Below are 19920 nucleotides of genomic sequence, written 5' to 3'. Positions count from 1 at the left end.
ACTTTTAGGGAAAATTCACCCAGTTTTCCATTGTAGCTTGTTGAAGCCTTATCGGGGCTCCACTTTAAGACCTCCTCCGAAGAAGGCACCTGGGCCCCTCGTAGTTGTGGGACAGACCCACTATCAAGTAAAACGTATTCTTGACTCTAGAATTTTTAAAGGGAAATTGCAGTACCTAATACAATGGAAGGGATACCCGTTGTCTGAAGCCACCTGGGTGAAATCCAGTGAAATGAAAGCTGACAGATTGGTCAAAAGGTTTCATGTGAAACACCCCAACAAACCAAAAAATAACCCTTAACATATGCTTTTGTTTATTTTACAGGATCTGTCCTTCTTGTAAGGGGGGGCCGGATGTCAACGCTGCAAATACTGTATATTCTTGCTTTGACAATATGCAGAACTATCTGATATTTTTAGAGTTAATGCAGAGCAGAAGAGGGTGGAGGGACAAGCCCAGGAAAGAGAGAGGAAGGAAACCTTTGACCTTCACATTAATTGGATAACATGATATATGACAGCTAATTTAGGGAGGGAACATGCTGATAATTTAATTGGTCAGGGGAAGAGAATTTAGATCTTGGCAAAGCCTTCGTTATGCCTATGCCGACATTTTGTAACATAAATAAAAACTTTTAGGAAAATCAATGCCTGGAAGTTCTTTGAAGTGTTTCATTAGCCGGAACCATAACACCATACTTCTAAGAGTTTGAGATTAAGATGGTACAGTTTCCATGAGTCTTCCTTCCATTACTGGCAAATATTTGGATGGTTGAAAAAATCTTCAGCAGACAACTAGCATGGATTCGTCGCTCATGGGAATATGCTCATAGATTCTGGTTAGCAGAACTAAAGCAATTCTAGGCTGCATTTGTAGCAAAAGTGTATGAAGTCATTCTCTCTACTCTCACTGCTATGTATTAACCATTATTGCCTAGGTGGAGCTAGACAACCCACATGACACCCAATGTAACTCCTGACCAAATAATCTCTTGAGTTGTATCTCTCTCCAAAGCTCCAAGGGTGAAAGAATACTCCACTCTCATCAAAAAAACACTTTCAGCTTTTTGGGAGTCAGGCCGAACATTTTCTCTATAAAGAAAATTTACACTGCCATTGGTAGTCTGAAATGTGATAAAGCACCAAGCTTCAATGGCATTCATCAGAATTCCTGATAAACTCCAGGAGGTACACACAGAATTGAATTGGTAAATTTCTGTCATACATATTCCAATGGCTGCCTCCCACTAGAATTCAAAAAAGCTAAAATATCACTTCTAAAACCTGGCAAACTTCAAGACAGAGTTTGAAAGCTACCACCCAATTGCCTTTTTCTGTTCCTGTTACAAACTCCTAGAAAGATTTATTATAAACAGGATAGGTCCCATAATAGATGAGCATCTGCCTTTGGAACAAGCCGGCTTCCAACAAGACTGGAGCTGTGTAGACCAGGTGCTAAGCCTAACAGACTATATTGAAGCAGGATTCCAATGAGGTCTCAAAACCATGGCCATATTCGTAGACTTAACTGAGTCATACAACACAGTTTGGATGGATGGATTGTTATACAAACTGTGCCATATCATCCCCTGCAAAAGTCTCTATCAACTAATTCATAACATACTGAGTGATAAGTCCTTTCAGATAATAATGGGGGGGGGCAACATAAGGTAAGAACATTAAACAATGGCCTCTCACAAGGCTCTATAATGGCACCTACAATATTCAACTTATTCATATCAGATATGCTGGCGACAAGAGAATGCAAATTTGAATACATTGCTGATTTGGCTATAGCAGTACAAGAAAAACACATGGAGGTGGCAGGCAACCTCCTGTCCAAAAATCTTAAAATCTTGAGAAAATTCTTCACTGGCTGGAGGCTCACTCCTAGCACCAACAAAACAATAACTACATGCTTCCACCTTAACAATAAACTATGATATGAAGTGTTGAAGATCTACTTAAAGAACAACTTACTCCCCTATAATCCCCATCCAAAGTATCTTGGAGTAACATTGAACTGGACTCTCTCCTATAAGATACACCTGAAGAATACAACAGCAAAAATCAATAATAGGAACAACATACTCCAGAAATTATGTGAAATTAAATGGGGAGCTTCAGCTGCCCCCCTTAGGTCATCAGCACTAGGGTTGATTGACTCTACAGCAGAATACTGTGTCTCTTAACAGCTGCCATACTAGTAAGTTGGATGCCAGACTCAATGACACCATGAGGATTATAAGTGGTTGTATTAAAATGATTCTGACTTTCTGGTTTCCTGTTCTGAGCTATCTAGAATCATCAGCTTTACAAAGACAAGATGCACTAGTGAGGGAAAACAGAAAAATTATGAATAACTCACTCCTATCAGTGCATGCTGACCTTCCTCGTTTATCAGCCAGAAAACTCAAATCCAGAAAATCCCCACTATAGCACTTGCACTATATCTGCCCAACCATTTTAACATTGATTCCCAATGGAAAGTCAAATGGGTCACTGAGCACCTAGACATAGGAAAACATATAAATGACACTACAAATAAAATGCCAGGCTTTGAACTACCACATCAGCAATGGACAATCCTGAATACGATTCACACCTCACAGGGGACTCTTTATATAAATGAGGCATATTATCATCCCCTCAGTGTGACTGTGGGGTCTCATGTCAAACTGTAGATCACATCATGAGAGGCTGTAAGCTGAAGGCATATACCATTCCATTTTTTATTTATTTTTTAAATATATATGATGTGCACTTCAGTGGTTAGATGGTCTAGAGCAGTGGTTCTCAACCTTTTTAATGCCGCGACCCCCAACCGATCATAAGTCGAGGACTACTCAACTGGTCGTAAATCGAGGACTACACAACGGGTGCAGCACCATTTGCAGAATGGGACTTTTGGTGGGCTCAGCAGGGCAGAGACAGCCTGGACAATTCCTATTGGCTTTTGAAAACCAATAGAATTAGACTCTATTCAAGAGAGTCTATTCTATTGGCTTTCAAAAGCCAATAGAATAAAAGGGAGTAGCACAGCTAAGGAAAAGGGGGAAAAAATGGCGGACTGTGTTGTTTGGCAACCCCCATGAAATGGTCGTTTGACCCCAAATGGGGTCCCGACCCATAGGTAGAGAACCACTGGTCTAGAGACATTGGTATTTGAACATAGATCTTTTTAACATTTATATTTTATTGTGTTTTACTAATCTAGGTGAAATGTTAATATATTGTATATTGCTAGTCCATGTATGATATGCCATACACTAAATAAATCTCTCTACTCTGTAACTGGGAAATACTGTGAATGATTCTGGGCACTTGTTGTTAATTGCGAAGTTGTGTCCGACCCATCGTGACCCCATGGACAACGTTCCTCCAGGTCTTCCTGTCCTCTACCATCTTCTGGAGTCCATTTAAGTTCACACCTACTGCTTCAGTGACTCCATCCAGCCATCTCATTCTCTGTCGTCCCCTTCTTCTATTACCCTCAATCTTTCCCAGCATTAGGCCCTTCTCCAGTGAGTCCTTCCTTCTCATTAGGTGGCCAAAGTATTTGAGTTTCAACTTCAGGATCTGGCCTTCTAAAGAGCAGTCGGGGTTGATCTCTTTTAGGACTGACCGGTTTGAACGCCTTGCAGTCCAAGGAGTCTTCTCCAGCACCATAATTCAAAGGCCTCAATTCTTTGGCGCTCAGCCTTTCTTATGGTCCAACTTTCACAGCCATACATTGCAACTGGGAAAACCATGGCCTGGACTATACGCACTTTTGTTGGCAGGGTGATGTCTCTGCTTTTTAGTATGCTGTCTAGATTTGCCATAGCTTTCCTCCCCAGGAGCAAGCGTCTTTTAATTTCTTGGCTGCAGTCCCCATCTGAGGTGATCTTGGAGCCCAGAAAAATAAAATCTGTCACTACCTCCATTTCTTCCCCATCTATTTGCCAGGAATTGAGAGGGCCAGATGCCATGATTTTGGTTTTCTTAATGTTGAGTTTCAAGCCAACTTTTGCACTCTCCTTCTTCACCCGCATCAAGAGGCTCTTTAGTTCCTCTTCACTTTCTGCCATTAGAATGGTATCATCTGCATATCTTAGGTTGTTGATATTTCTCCCGGCAATCTTAATTCCAACTTTTGATTCATCTAGCTCTGCCTTTCTCATGATGTGCTCTGCATATAAGTTAAATAGGCAGGGCGACAGTATACATCCTTGCCTGACTCCTTTTCCAATTTTGAACCAATCAGTGGTTCCGTGTCCAGTTCTCACTGTTGCTTCTTGACCCGCATATAGGTTTCTCAAGAGACAAATGAGATGGTCTGGTACTCCCATCTCTTTAAGAACTTGCCACAATTTGTTGTGATCCACACAATCAAAGGCTTTAGCATAGTCAATGAAGCAGAAGTAGATGTTTTTCTGGAACTCCCTAGCTTTCTCCATGATCCAGCGTATGTTGGCAATTTGATCTCTAGTTCCTCTGCCTCTTCGAAATCCTGCCTGTACTTCTGGTAGTTCTCGATCCACATACTGCTGGAGTCTAGCTTGTAGGATTTTAAGCATAACTTTACTAGCATGTGAAATGAGTGCAATGGTGCGATAGTTTGAACATTCTTTGGCATTGCCTTTCTTTGGAATTGGAATGTAAACTGACCTTTTCCAATCCTGTGGCCACTGTTGAGTTTTCCAAATTTGCTGGCAAATTGAGTGTAGCACTTTTACTGCATCGTCTTTTAAGATTTTGAATAGCTCAGCTGGAATACTGTCACCTCCACTAGCTTTGTTGTTGCTCAGATTTTCTAAGGCCCATTTCACTTCACATTCTAGGATGTCTGGTTCGAGGTCAGTGACCATCTCATTGTGGTTATCTGGGATGTTAAGCTCATTCTTGTATAGTTCTTCTGTGTAGTTTTGCCATCTCTTCTTATTTTTTTTTTTATTTTTTTTTCGGGAAATGCTATTTTTATTAAAAGTTTTATAAATTTTACAAAAAAGGAAAAAAACAAAACAATACAAAGACAAAAAACATATACAAGGAAAAAACTAAACATTACATAAAAAACCCTCCCTTCCCCAACCTCCCCCAAGCACCCACCCTTCCCCCCCCGAGCTTCCCAGAGCAGAATATAGGCTTAATTAAAAAAACAATTAGAAAAATTATATTTTAAAATATATATATATATATATATATATATATAAAAGAATAAAAATTAAGAAAAAACTATATAATATGTTTTAATATCCATTTTAAACTGTATAAATTTTATCCATTTATCCCAAACAACAAGAAATTTCTCTTGCGTTTGTTGCTTTAAAAAAGCCGAAATCTTTGCCATTTCCGCCAAATTAGACACTTTAAAAAACCATTCCTGCAGTGTAGGCAAAGATTCCTTCTTCCAGTATTGTCCAACTAACAGCCTCGCGGCTGTAATCAAATTTAACATCAATATAACCTCCTTTGTATCACAATCAGTAACTATACCCAACAAAAATAATTGCAGAGTAAATTTTACCCTCCTTTTAAAAATTCTCTGGATATTCCACCATATCTTAATCCAAAATGCTTTTATCTCTCTGCATGACCACCAAATATGGTAATAAGTAGCATCCATACACCCACATCTCCAACATTTAGGTTGTAGGTCAGGGTACATAAGAGACATTTTTTTGTGGATCAAGGTGCCATCTATAAAACATTTTATAAAAATTCTCCCTTAAATTCTGTGCTTGTGTAAATTTGACATTTCTAACCCAAATAGTTTCCCAGGTGTCCAATGGAACTGGCTCACCAAAATTCTGCGCCCATCTGATCATACAATCTTTAATTAGTTCCGTTTCTGAATCCAATTCAACTAAAACCCCATAAATTCTCTTAATGTGGGTTTGTCTTTGATCCTTCACTTGCTTAATAAAATTTTCATCTTCTCTAAGAAAACCCACCTTACAATCCACCTTCCATCTATCTGCTAATTGCCTATATTGGAACCAAGAATAAATAATATTTTCTTGTGTTAACTCTTCCCGTGATTTTAACTGCCAGTTTTGTCTATCCCACCTAAGTAACTGTCTATAAGACACCATGTCCATTTTAGCCCCTCTTTTTATTCCTTCTATCGCATGCCAAGGTATAGCCCATAATGGTATTTTAAAATCACTTTTATAATATTTTCTCCAAACCCTAAGTAAAGAGATTCTTATAATATGAGATTTAAAAACCCAGTCGATCTTTTTATTAAATATTAAATAGGCATGCCATCCAAAAAGTAAATCCCATCCCTCTAGATGGAGTATCTCAGGATTTGTCAAATTTACCCAATCACTAATTAGTGTTAAAACCACCGCATCATAATATAATTTCAAATTCGGTACCTTGAGTCCACCCCTCTCACGAAAGTCTTGCATAATTTTAAACTTAACCCTTGGCTTTTTCCCTGCCCAAATAAATTTATTAAGGCCTTTCTGCCATTCACTTAAATTAATCTCATTCTTCAAAATCGGTAGCATCTGAAACAAAAAGAGAAACTTGGGTAGAATATTCATTTTTATCACTGCAATTCTTCCCATGAGGGATAATTGCAACTTCTCCCAATTCTTCAAATCATTCTGTACCCTAACCCACAACTTTTCATAATTATTTTTAAATAATTTTGCATTAGAAACAGATAACATCACCCCCAAATATTTTACCTTATTAACAATTTCAAAACCCGTCGAGATAGCCAAGGTCTGCTTCTCCTGACTAGTCATATTTTTAGGTAGAATTTTAGTCTTATTAACATTAATCTTGAAACCCGAGACCAAACCATAATAATGAATCAACTGTAATAGTTTTACTGCAGAATGAACAGGTTGCGACAAAGTAACAACCAAGTCATCCGCAAAGGCTCTTAACTTATATTCTTTTTTGTTAACTTCTATTCCTTTAATTTCCTGCGACTCTCGAATTTTAATCAACAATATTTCCAATGTTAAAACAAACAACAGTGGTGATAATGGACACCCCTGCCTAGTACCTTTCTCTATTGTAAAAACCTCTGACAAACCTCCATTAACAATCAGTTGCGCCGTTTGTTTTTGATATATTACCGTAAGAGCTTGTAATATATTTTCACCAAAATTCATCTCTTCCATTACTCTTAACATAAAATGCCAATTCAATTGATCAAATGCTTTTTCAGCATCTAAAAATATCAGCCCTGCAGAGACTTGGTTGTTCTTATCTAAATATTCTAATACATTAATGATTTGTCTAACATTATTTTTCATATACCTTCCAGTTATAAACCCAGATTGATCTTTATGCACAAGATAAGGCACAACCCTCATAAACCTGTTTACCAAAATTTTAACAAATATCTTATAATCCACATTTAAAAGAGATATGGGCCTATAATTCTTTGGTAAAGTAAGATCTTGATCCTCCTTTGGAATCAATGATATAAAAGCACTACGCCATGAAGGAGGGATCTCTGAACCCTGTAAAATACCATTAAAAAGATCACCTAATGGTTGGATCATCTCCTCCATTAAAGCTTTATAATAAACAGCTGTTAACCCATCCGTACCCGGTGCTTTCCCTGATTTCAATTGTTGAATTGCTGACGCAATTTCCTCCTTAGTAATTATCCCATTAATTTCATGTTTCTGATCCTCTGTCAGTCTAGGGAAATTAACCTCACTTAAATATTTATTTATATCTAATATCTGCACATTAGTAGATTTATATAACTTTTGGTAATAGTCTAAAAAGGATTTCTTAATCCATTCCTTCTGAGAAACTATTTTACCCTTGTAGTTTATTTTCTCTATTATTCTCTGTCTCTGTTTCTTTCTTAATTTATAAGCCAACCACCTCCCTGGCTTATTGGCATTACAAAATGTATTTTGTTTCATAAACAACAAGTTAGTTGCAGCTTGATCTGCTAACAACATATTAAATTGTGACCTTAATAACTTTAAAGATTCTTTAATACTTTCATCAGAAGGATTTAAAATCAAGGACTTCTCTTTTGATTTAATTTCATCTTCCATTTCTTTACGTTTCTGAGTCTGCTTTCGCTTATAACAATTATTCATTTTTATCAAAACACCACGCATAAATGCTTTACCTGCATCCCATACCATTGAGATTGAAGTCCCCTTATACATATTCAAAACAAAATAATCCTTTAAACACTCCTTTAACTTTTGAACATTCTTCTCTTGTCTAAACAAATTTTCATTCACTCTCCAGGATCTTCTCTCCTCTTTTTCTTGAGTCAACTCCAGCCAAACTGGGCTATGATCCGTCAATGATCTAGGAAAAATCTTTACATTCTTTACTCTATTGTACAAGTCCGTTGTAATAAAAAAAAAGTCAATTCTTGAAAAGGATTGGTGTCTATCAGAAAAAAAAGTGAAATCTCTCTCCTCTTGGTTACATTCCCACCAATAGTCCCTTAATTCCCAATCCTCCTTCATATCAAAAAAGGCTTTGGGTAATTTTGCTTGTTTAAAAAAAGGAGAAGAACCTTTCTTATCCCTTTGTATATCTAAGACACCATTCCAATCACCCATTAAAACCACGGATCTATAGTCCAGCAATGTTATTTTTTGATGTAACAACTTATAAAATTGTTCCTGTTGCTGATTTGGTGCATAAAGTCCCACTATAAGTACTTTCTTACCATATAAACCAAGTTCAAGCATCACATATCTTCCCTGGGGATCTGATTCCACCAGACAAGCTGGTAAATTTTGTTTAACATAAATAACAACTCCCCCCTTTTTCCCAGGAGCAGAAGATACAAAGTGAGATCCCAAACGAGCATTAACTAAATATTTCTGATCCTTAAGTAAAATATGAGTTTCCTGTAAGCAAATAACATCATTGTTGTGTTGCTTCAAATAATAAAAGATTTTTTTCCTTTTCTGAGGAGAGTTCAATCCATTAACATTCCAGGTCAGAAACTTTGCCATCACTCTTGGTCCGCAGCCTGGAGAAGACACCTTCAAGATCTGCCATTGCTGCATGTGTTGCATAACTCTTGGGTCTTGCTCCTCCCACCGGCGATGATGCACTTTCAGAAGAAGTTTCTTTAGCCTCTTTCTTACGTTGCTCCTTCTCTTTACGTCTATAAGCTGCATGAGTCATTCTCTGCTCTTTAACCTCCGTTTGGCGTTGCCATTCAGCTTGCAGCATCCCAGCGGAAACCAAACCTAATGCCTCGGATTGCTGCTCCACCTCTTTACCACTCAAAGATTTCTGAACAGGTAAAATTGAGCCTGCACCCAGGACTGTGTTATAAAACTCTCTAGCTTTATCAACCGTATTCAATCTGTGACGTGTCCCCGCATGGCTCAAAACAATACCCGTCAGGATTTCCCATCTAAATGGCATCAATCTAGCTTTAAGCTCATTAGCTAGAAAAGCAAAATCTTTCCTGCTTCTTAGAATTCTTGATGGTATTTCCTTTAAGATAATGACATCTTGGGCAGCGATCTGGAATCTTTTATTATAAAAGGCTTGTATAATCTCATTACGCAGAGACTTCTTTGTAAAATAAATCACCACATCTCTAGGCAAATTCTTCTGCTTAGCAATCCAAGAGTTAAGTCTATAAATTTTTTCCACTTCTCCACGCAATTCTCCTTTATCCATATTCAAAACCACAGCTAAATCAGTAAGGACCACCTCCATCAAATCTTGATTCTTATCTTCCTTGAGGCCTCTGATCCTCAAGGCATATTCCATCTGTCTGTACTGAAACATCAAAATATCTTCTTGTGAAGTCTCCACCTTCCTTTCCACCTCTTGGATTTTGTCATCAAAAGAATCAACTTTATCTTCGACTTCCTCCAGTCTTGCATCCAGCTTCACCACCACCGTAGCCAAGCCTGAGACTGCTGCAAGTATATCTTGTCGCAAAATGTTGTTATTATCTTCCATTTGATCCTTTATCCCACTTATCTCTTCTTTAAAGTCAGATTTAATGTCTGATTTAATCTGTATAGCAAATTGCTTCATTTCCTCTCTCAGTTGAGCTACAGCATCTCCCATTATGCCTCTAGCCTCTTGTGCTGAAAATCCTGGCAAAGGAGGAGAGGGTGGTGGCTGAGCCGGTGGTGCATGTTTAGATTGTTGTTGTGGTTGTGCAGTAGAGGTTATAGGAGAAGAAACCACCTTGGATATTGTAGAAGGCGGCTGTCTCTTTGAGGCCATTTTAAATCACTTCCCTTTCCCCCAAAAAAAGAAAGGAGGGGGAGAAAGAAAAAAAGTTTTTCCTTCTTTTAAAAGAGACAGCAAAAACACTATAATCCTTAGAAATCCAGAGAGAAAAAACCAAAAAAGAAATCAAAAAAAGGAATTCAATACCAAAAGCAAAAGCAAAATCCAGTCCTTAAAGAGAAAAAAGAAAAATGAAGCAAAAGGCAAGGAAAAAAAAACTCCGACACTTTCAAAACGCCATCTTAATTCCTTTGTCCAAACTAATAAAAAGAACAAAGGAGAAATAATCAAAGCTAAATAAAAAGAAATTAAAAGCCTAAACTATATAAAAAAATCCTTTAAACCACTCTGTCCGTTATAATAAAAAAACTACTCACCAATACACTATAGGCACGGAGATAGAAGCGGCGGTTTCTTTTGCTTCCTAGAAAGCAAAAACAGCTGGGAGGTGGAGATCAGCAGGAGCTCCGAGGGAACGCTCCATTCACCCCCTCTAGGAAAAAATCCAGAGGGAGTGCAGGGATTCTACCTCTACTCCTGCATTCTCTATCTCTTCCCTTTGCCCGGGAAGGGAATTCCGAGCCGCGGGCCAGCTGATAGACGCTGCGCTCCGCGGTTCTGACACCTTCCCAGCTGGACGGCTACAAAGTAGCCGCCATCGCCGTCGCCTCGTACCGGAAGCCCATCTCTTCTTAATCTCTTCTGCCTCTGTTAGGTCTCTGCCATTTTGGTCCTTTATCATGCCCATCTTTGCATGAAACGTTCCCTTCATATCTCCAATTTTCTTGAAGAGATCTCTGGTCCTCCCTATTCTGTTGTTTTCTTCTATTTCTTTGCACTGTTCATTTAAGAAGGCATTCTTATCTCTTCTAGCTACTCTCTGGAATTCTGCATTCAATTGGGTGTATCTTTCTCTTTTCCCTTGCCTTTCGCTTCCCTTCTTTCCTCAGCTATTTGCAAAGCTTCCTCAGACAGCCATTTTGCTTTCTTGCATTTCTTTTTCTTTGGGATGGTTTTAGTTGCTACCTCTTGTACAATGTTGCGAACTTCCATCCATAGTTCTTCAGGCACTCTGTCTATCAGATCCAGTTCCTTAAATCTATTTGTCACCTCTACTGTATATTCATCAGGAATATGATTTAGTTCATACCTGAGTGGCCTAGTGCTTTTCCCTACTTTTTTCAATTTAAGCCTAAATTTTGCAACGAGAAGCTCATGATCTGAGCCACAGTCAGCTCCTGGTCTTGTTTTTACTGACTGTATAGAGCTTCTCCATCTTTGGCTGCAGAGCACATAGTCAATCTGATTTCTATGTTGACCGTCTGGTGATGTCCATGTGTAGAGCCGTCTCTTGGGTTGTTGGAAAAGAGTGTTTGTTATGACCATCGTATTCTCTTGACAAAATTCTATTAGCCTGTGCCCTGCTTCATTTTGTACTCCAAGGCCAAACTTGCCTGTTATTCCGGTTATCTTTTGGCTTCCTACCTTAGCATTCCAATCCCCCATGATGATAAGGACATCATTTTTTGGTGTTAATTCTATAAGGTGCTGTAGGGCTTCATAGAACCGGTCAATTTCATCCTCTTCAGCACCAGTGGTTGGGGCATAGATTTGGACTATTGTGATATTGAATGGTTTGCCTTGGATTCGAATTGAGATCATTCTGTCATTTTGGGGATTGTATCCCAGTATTGCTTTTCCTATTCTTTTATTGACTATGAAGGCTACTCCATTTCTTCTGAGGGATTCTTGCCCACAGTAGTATACCTGATGGTCATCTGAGTTAAATTCACCCATTCCTGTCCATTTTAGTTCGCTGATTCCTAAGATGTCGATGTTCAGTCTTGTCATCTCTTTTTTGACTACGTCTAGCTTGCCTTGATTCATGGATCTTACATTCCAGGTTCCTATGGAGAAAAAATCTTTACAGCATCGGACTTTCCTTTCACCACTAGATATATCCACAGCTGAGCGTCCTTTCGGCTTTGGCCCAGTCGCTTCATTCTTTCTGGCGCTACTAGTACTAGCCCTCTGCTCTTCCCCAGTAGCATATTGGAAACCTTCTGACCTGAGGGGTTCATCTTCCAGCGTCATATCTTTTTGCCTTTTAGTAATGTCCATGGGGTTTTCATGGCAAAGATACTGGAGTGGTTTGCCATTTCCTTCTCCAGTGGATCACATTTTGTCAGAACTCTCTGCTATAACCTGTCCATCTTGGGTGGCCCTGCACGGCATAGCTTATAGCTTCATTGAGTTATGCAAGCCCCTTCGCCACAACAAGGCAGTAATCCATAAAGGGGAATTTTGTATAGTTTTTGTTTTTATATATAATTTTTGTAATCCACTATAATTTTCAGTTGTCAAGGTTTTATAACAATTCTTTCTTTCAGGAGTCAATTGTCAATTCAATATATTTAGCCAGCTTAAATCCTTCCTGTAACTTCCCTTCTCAATAATTTATCATAAATCAAAGTTTTTAAACAATTCATAAATTTAAACCACAATCAAAGTATTTCTTTTCCTTCAAACACTTTCCAATCTTATAGCTGGCCCAGAATGCAATCTCTTCTCTATTCCTTAGCAACTATCTTCTTAAAGGTTATTAGAGTTCATGGGAACAGATTTTTTTTTCTTTGTTTCTGGGCATTGTCTTTAATGTGCTATATTCTCATTGTCCACTAGATGTCAGCAAATATTTATTTTCCAGCTCTTTCAGACAAATTTTTTCTTATTTTTCTTTTTTTTATGTAATTCAATTAAAATCCTTTAGAACATAATCATAGCAGTTTATTTTAGTTTCTAAGTTTGATCAGATTGTAGTATTTTGAATTTAATTTCAATAAGGTTCTTTCCTCCTTAAAGGTTAATTTGCCGCTTCCGTCTATGGGGGAATGGGGATGTAGTCCCCTCCCCTCACTTTTGGAGGTTGTTTGCTTTGGGGATCTTTCCCAGGGACTGGTTGTAAAATAAGGGAGAAAAGATCAAATACTCTCACCAATTCCAAGCACGCTATTCTTAGTAGTGCTCTTGGACTTCGGCTGCAGTAGTTTGGGCTAGACGCTGGCACACGGCTAGCCTTTCTCCTGTCGGGTTTGGAGGGCTTTTCCCAGATCAAATGAAGTGATTGCCATCACTTGATGATCAACAGGGTGCCCCTCCTTCGCGGTCACCTCTCCAGGGCGACTTCGGACCCATCTTCGGACTCATCTAGGGTGAAATTAGCAGTTGGGAGCGGAGGTCTGTTCTCACGCGGCCATGCACTACAAGCACAAACTGGAAGTCTCTAGATATGCCTAGATTCTTTGAACAGTCCTCATAGGGCTTGGTTTATCTCCTTATTTCTTGGTACATCAGAGGAGTTTTTTAGATAAGGGATACCTGGACCTCAACAAAACCTCCAACTAAATCTCACAATATTGTCCTTAATAAAATGATAAATTATATTATATTAATGTTAAATTTGTCTTTCTTTGCACTGTTCTCTTCTGGATGCATTGGCCAATAAAGGGGTGCCAGAGAGAGGATATTGGACTAAATTTCCCCTGCAAGATTTATATTTATTGAATAACAAAAGTGGTCTCTTTTGCAGTTAAAATGAATGTTCTGCCAAAATTTCTTTTCTTGTTTCAAATGATACTTATTTTAAAGAAAGAGGTAAATTTAGAAGAATGGCAGAAGGGTATTAATAGATTTATCTGGGCTTGGAAAAAACCAAGAGTTAAGCTTAAAATTATTCAAGATGTTCGAGAGAGAGGTGGACTCAAGGTGCCGAATTTAAAATTGTATTATGATGTGGTGGTTTTAACTTTGATTAGTGATTGGGTTAACTTAACAAATTCAGACATACTTCTGTTGGAAGGATGGAATTTATTATTTCGATGGCACGCATATTTAATTTATAATAAAAAGGTGGACAGGGTTTTTAAATCCCATGTTTTAAGATTTGCTTTATTGTGTGTCTGGAAGAAATATTATAGATCAAATTCTAGAATACCATTGTGGGGAATTCCTGGGCACGCTATAGAAGGGATAAGGAAAGGAGTGAAAATGGATAGGATTTCTTACAAGCAATTGCTTAAGCGGGAAGGGGATAAGTGGTAATTGAAATCGATGGAGGAATTAATGCAAGAAAATATTATTTATTCTTGGTTTCAGTATAGGCAGTTATTAAAAAGATGGAGTATAGATCAAAAAGTGGGTTTTATTATGGAAGATGTGAATTTGGTGAAACAAATTAAAGACCAAAATCGAGCCCATATAAAAAGAGTTTATAATGTTTTAGTGGAATTGGATTCAGAAACAGAATTAGTTAAGGATTGTATGGTTAAGTGGGCTCAAAATTTTGAAGAAGCGATTCCATTAGATACATGGGAGATAATTTGGGTGAGGAATGTTAAGTTTACCCAAGCTCAAAATTTGTAAGAAATTTTTTATAAAATGCTTTATAGATGGCACCTTGATCCACAAAAGATGTCTCGTATGTATCCTAATCTACAGCCCAAATGTTGGAGATGTGGTTGTTTGGATGCAACGTATTATCATATTTGGTGGTCTTGTAGAAATATAAAGGCTTTTTGGATTAAGATTTGGTGGAACATTCAAAAAATTTTTAATAGAAGGATAAAATTTACACCACAATTATTTTTGTTAGGTATTATTGAAGATTGTGATAGTAAGGAGATTATTTTAATGTTGAATTTAATTACGGCGGCAAGGTTATTGATTGGGCAATATTGGAAGAAAGATTCCTTGCCTACTTTAGAAGAATGGTTTCTTAAAGTTTCTTATTTATCAGAAATGGCTAAAATTTCGGCTTATCTGAAAGACCATTCACAAGAGAGATATAATTCTGTGTGGAAAAGATGGGTAAATTTTGTTCAGAATAAATATGGGATTAGAAAGTATTATTTAGCTTTTGAATAATCTATAGTGTAAAGTTGTTATGGTTAGATTTGTTGATTTTAATGTATTGGAGTTAAAGTGTTTTTTTTAAATTTTTTTAGGATTTATGTACAGTTGATTGATGTTTATTTAATTTTTATGTTTTTTTCTGTTTTTTTAGCTCTGTATTCAGCTCTGGGAAGGGGGGGAAGGTTATGGGGGGAGGGGGGGAGGGAGGGGGGAGGGATTTTATTGTAAAAAGTTTATAAAAATTTCAATAAAAAAAGTGGTCTTTTTTGTAGATGTCAGTTGTGATTGGAGAGGAAAAAATATATAATGAAACACCAAACATACTCATATAAAGCATAATTTTTCTATTAATTTGGGAACATTATTAAATATCAATGGTACAGGTTTTTGAATCTCTTCCCATAATTTATTAAATCACTTTTGAATCCCAGCACTCCAGTCTTCTACCCCAGACAAGTTCAAATCACCAGGACCAGATGGATTACACCCAAGGTTCTGAAGGAAATGGCAGATGTGATCTCAGAACCACTGAACTATATGTTTCAAATATCCTGGAGTACCAGGGAACTACCAGAGGACTGGAAAAGAGCTGATGTAGTTCCCATCTTCAAAAAAGAAAAAAAAAATAGATCCAGGAAACCACAGACCTATCAGCCTGAGCTCAATACCTGGGAAGATTCTGGAAAAGATAATCAAGCAACGAATCAGCGAAAACCTAGAGGCAAACAAAGTCATAACCAAAAGCCAACATGGGTTTGTCAAAAATAGATCATGCCAGACACATTTTATTGCATTCTTTGACAAAGTGACAAAATTAGTGGACCAGAGGACTGCTGTGGATATAATTTACTTGGACTTTAGTAAAGCATTTGATAAAGTAGATCACAGTCTACTACTTCATAAGAAAAATGTGAGTTAGACAGCATCACCACAAGATGGATTTTTAACTGGCTGACAAACCTCACTCAATGTGTAGTCCTTAATGGAACTACGTCTACATAGAGGGAAGTATGCAGTGGGGTACCCCAAGGCTCTGTTTTAGGCCCAGTACTCTGCAACATCATCAATGATTTGATGAGGGGATAGATGGGGAACTCATCAAATTTGCAGATGACACCAAGATGGCAGGAATAGCCAACACTCCAGAATACAGGCTTAAGATACAAAGGATCTTGACAGACTTGAACTATGGGTGCTATCTAACTAAAGGAAATTCAATGGTGAAAGGTTCTACATTTAGGCAAGAAAAACCAAATGCACAGGTGGTACCTGGCTCAATAGTAGTAACTGTGAGAGGGATCTTGAGTCCTATTGGACAATCACCTAAATATGAGCCAGCAGTGTGCTGCAGTTGCCAAAAAAGCCAATACAATTCTAGGCTGCATTAACAGAGAGATAGAATTAAGATCATGTGAAGTGTTAATACCACTTTATAATGCCTTGGTAAGACCACACTTAGAATACTGCATCCAGTTTTGATCACTACAATGTAAAAAAGATGTTAAGACTCTAGAAAGAGTGCAGAGAAGAGCAACAAAGATGATTAGGGGACTGGAGATTAAAACATATAAGGAGCGGTTGCTGGAATTGGGAATGTCTAGTCTAATAAAGAGAAGGACAAGGGGTGACATGATAGCAGTGTCCCAATAGGAGTTGCCCCAAAGAAGAGAGGGTCAAGCTATTCTCCAAAGCATCTGAAGGCAGGACAAGAAGCAATGGATGGAAACTAATCAAGGAGAAAAGCAACCTTGAACTAAGGAGAAATTTCCTGATAGAACAATTAATCGGTGAAACAACTTGCCTCCAGAAGTTGTGAATGCTCCAACACTGGACGTTTTTAAGAAGATATTGGACAACCATTTTTCTGAAATGGGATAGGGTTTCCTGTCCAAGTAGGGGGTTGGACTAAAAGACCTCCAAGATCCCTTCCAACTGTTAATCTGCTATTGTTTGTGGGATACATACAATAAATTCCATCTTAATTCTCTAAGCCAAGTGTTGGAAAACCTTTTTTTTAAATAGGCGGATTGTGCCCCTCCTCAGCCTCCATGGCTTGAAGGTCTGCAAACTAAGGAGCAGGCATTTAGATATCATCAGCCCATCACTACTGATAGACTGACAATGACATCCAGGACAACCCACCCCTGGTTGTTTTCCTCATCCCTCACCCTGGAAGTTCAGCTGAGGTTTGGGTCTGGTAATCTACTGCCTACCTACCTGTCCATTCTCAGTTTGTATGTCTATAAAAACAGGCCATCAATATTTGTTACAATTTGTTAGGAGACAGACATCTCACTCTAAATGAGGCATCTCACTCTAAATGTGAGTGACTCAAATATTTATAAGGCTTTAGTTTTGGTCTATGCCTAGGAGGCAGGACCAGGTCTTCTCAGGCCCCCACTTCCCTCCCCCCAATTTTCAATTGGTGTTGGATTAGCAAAATAGTGACTGGTATATTGATTCCGTCCTGTGTCTAAGTTTGGTTTAAACCAGTATGGCTGATGTATTGTGCTACTCTCTCTGTGAAAACATTCCAAAAATGTTAGGGAGATGGTGTCAGCATTTTGACAATTTTTTTTTAGGATTTATCTTCTTCTCAAAGAATGTTAAGTACAAGACATCTACTATGTCAAGAATTTCAGAAGTTTGAGGGAAAATTAAAAATAACATGTAATTTCTTTTTAAAATGTATACCATGGGAATATATAATAGTAGATAAGTCTCAAAATAAAACAGAGTGATGGATATTTGCTTGTTAAGTATTTGTGTAAAAGCAAATAGTATTTTCTTATATTTTCTTATATAACAATATTCCTTTGTCTTCTCTTTGTAGGTTTTCTCTGCAAAGGAGGACAAAGTATGCAACAATCTTTCTCTTAGATATTGCCTTCCCTATTTCTTTCTCCTCCTTTCCAGAACTTTGAGGGTCACCGTGTTCCTATCCCAGATGCAAGATTTGCCAACTGTGGTGCTCTTGTTTTGTTCCATCTTTCTGTTTCTGTTTGTTTTGAGAACTGAAAGAGAGCATCTTGGAACTTTGGCTCTCCACCAGAAACTTCAAAGTAGCCCAGAATTTAAATGGAAAGATATATTTGAGAAGGCAAAGAAAAATAGTTCTTTGGATCTGCAGCCTCTCGCACCTTCAACAGCCACGCAACATCCTTTGGAAATTGTTTACTCTAAAGATCTTAATTTTCTTCTCAAAGAGCCAAATAAATGTCAGGAAAGGAACCCTTTTTTAGTCTTGCTGGTGGTAACAAAATCTAAATATTTTGTTGCAAGACAGGCCATCAAGCATACATGGAGAAATGAGAACTCAGTAGATTATATTTCCATGGTCTGTCTTTTTCTCTCTGGTAACCACCAAGTCTTTGGATCCTGGCTTCAAAGTCTTTTGGATGAGGAAAGTTCCATCCACAAAGATATTATCCAGCAAAATTTCCTGGACACTTACAACAACCTCACCCTAAAAACTCTAATGGGCACGGAGTGGATAAGCAAGTTCTGTCCCAATGCCATCTATGTGATGAAGGCAGATACTGACATCTTTCTCAATGTGAACTATAAGGTGTCACAACTATTACAACCCCATTTAACCCCAGACTATATGACAGGGTACATTTATCGGAACACAAAGCCACTGCCTAATAAAGCATTTAAATGGTATGTTCCCTGGGAGATATATTCTAATGACACTTACCCACTTTACACTGGTGGGCCTGGGTATATATTTTCTGGAGATCTGGTCCAAAAGATCTACCATGTTGCTCATACCATTAAGGTAATTAACATGGAAGGTTCCTTCATGGGAATCTGTTTGTATGAACTGGGCATCAATGTGACATACAGTCCCTGGGGCCTCTTCAAGATGTATAAAATCAGCTATGAGAAGTGCAAATTCTCAAAGTTAGTGGTTGTACATCACTTTGAGCCAGAGGAGTTGCTACAGATTTGGCCTGACTTCCAGGATGAAAAGAAAATTTGCAAGAATTAGAGATGAATTCTTTAAGAATATATGCTGCCATTTTGGAATGCTAACAATGTATAGATAACATTTGCAGATTTGTTTACATTGGACAAGCATATGAGATCACAGTTAAATATACAACTAACTGAAAAGCAAAGATCTCGATGGGAAGCTTCTGGGAGTTGTCAGAAGGTGGTGTAATTTTTATTCTACCTTTGTAATCTCCAAAATATGTTTCTCCAATTAATATCAGTTTACAGATAGTCCTTGACTTACAAGTTCATTTAGTGACTATTTGAAGTTACAACAGTACTGAAAAATGTGACTTATTATTGTTTTTCACACTCATGACCATTTGTAAGGCCCTGCCTCAGCTGCTTCCCTCAAGAAAGCAGAACTCTTGAAACTGGTAGGATTTCAAAAGGAGCTATTATTGAGAGATAGTGAAAGCAGGAAGAAGTAGGCAGAATCTGAAGTTCCCATGTGAAATCGCTGTTAAAACCCATTGTTCAAAACTCCTCCCAACTGTCCAGTCCATAGGAGCCAATCCAGAGGTGCAAAGGTATTGAGAGCTCTGGATGGCCCCATGTGCCCTGCACCCACTTACCTTACTGGTAGGACCACCACAGCCAGGCTCCCACATCCCGACACCTGTCGCGCTGCTGCTTGACTTCTGCGGCCGCTTGCCACTTGAGGCCAGATGCCATGTGGTGCATTGCACCATTGCCGCTGCTCGCGGCAGGATGCCACATGGTGCTTCGGGCCACCTCTGCTGCTCGTGCAGCACTTCGAGCTGCTTTTGCTGCTCGCACAGTGCTTTGGGCTGCTTCTCCTGCTTG

General features: G+C 38.3%; 1 protein-coding gene across 1 annotated transcript; it reads left to right on the top strand.

Annotated features, from left to right (window-relative positions):
* The first annotated feature begins 17989 nt into the window (after positions 1–17989).
* On the top strand, positions 17990–19393 carry LOC120317595 (beta-1,3-galactosyltransferase 2-like). The gene has a single exon (XM_039364304.1). It carries the CDS (start codon positions 18062–18064, stop codon positions 19106–19108), a length of 1047 nt encoding a protein of 348 aa, XP_039220238.1. The 5' UTR covers positions 17990–18061; the 3' UTR covers positions 19109–19393.
* The last annotated feature ends 527 nt before the right edge of the window (positions 19394–19920 follow it).

This window comes from Crotalus tigris, unplaced genomic scaffold (genome assembly GCF_016545835.1).
Source record: "Crotalus tigris isolate CLP2741 ecotype Arizona unplaced genomic scaffold, ASM1654583v1 scf7180000019721.812232, whole genome shotgun sequence".
Taxonomy (NCBI): Eukaryota; Metazoa; Chordata; class Lepidosauria; order Squamata; family Viperidae; genus Crotalus; species Crotalus tigris.
This window is presented reverse-complemented; position numbering and strand designations above follow the sequence as displayed.